The 567-nt window shown below is 60.3% G+C and overlaps 1 protein-coding gene across 1 annotated transcript; it reads left to right on the forward strand.

The window, feature by feature from the left end:
* Nucleotides 1-239: 239 nt before the first annotated feature.
* Nucleotides 240-461, forward strand: NGA_2073500 (uncharacterized protein; the record flags this gene model as incomplete). Its single annotated transcript, XM_005855432.1, has 1 exon — nucleotides 240-461. A coding segment is annotated over one exon (222 nt), but the record flags the coding sequence as incomplete, so codon positions are not given.
* Nucleotides 462-567: the final 106 nt, after the last annotated feature.

Below are 567 nucleotides of genomic sequence, written 5' to 3' on the forward strand. Positions count from 1 at the left end.
AAGCTGTCGATGCCTGTGAAAGTGGGTTGAAGTTCAAATTCAAATTCAAATTCAAATTCAGATTCAGATAAATTTCCCTGTCCATGGCTCCTGCGAGGGCGCATCCATCGACCGACCAGGCCGCCCAGGCCACACACCCTTCACTGGGAAAGACCTCTTTGCCCCCTCCGTCCGCGCCCGCCCGAAAATCCCCGAAGGAGCGGGGGAGGGGGGGGGAAACGAACCTTGTCGAACCCCATGGAAGATGTCCCGCACCCCGCCAATCCCCAGCAAGTGGATCGGTCGATCTCGGCGCAATTGCCGGGCGGTGAGGGCGACGATCTCGTACATCTGCTCCTTGTTCTGGCCCAAGCTCCCTCCGATCGCCGCCCCAAAGAAGGGATGGTCGTTCACAAATTCGGAGGAGACCGCCCGAAGGTCCGGATAAACCCCGCCTTGGATGATGCCGTACAGGCACTGGGAGGACAAGGGGTACAGCGGGGAGAAGGAGGTGGGCCGCACAGCATGTGGCACATGCCACACCGCGGAGGAAAGGAGGAGCGACACCCGTTTTCCTCTCCCGAGCCC

Source organism: Nannochloropsis gaditana (genome assembly GCF_000240725.1).
Source record: "Nannochloropsis gaditana CCMP526 unplaced genomic scaffold scaffold197, whole genome shotgun sequence".
NCBI lineage: Eukaryota > Eustigmatophyceae > Eustigmatales > Monodopsidaceae > Microchloropsis > Microchloropsis gaditana.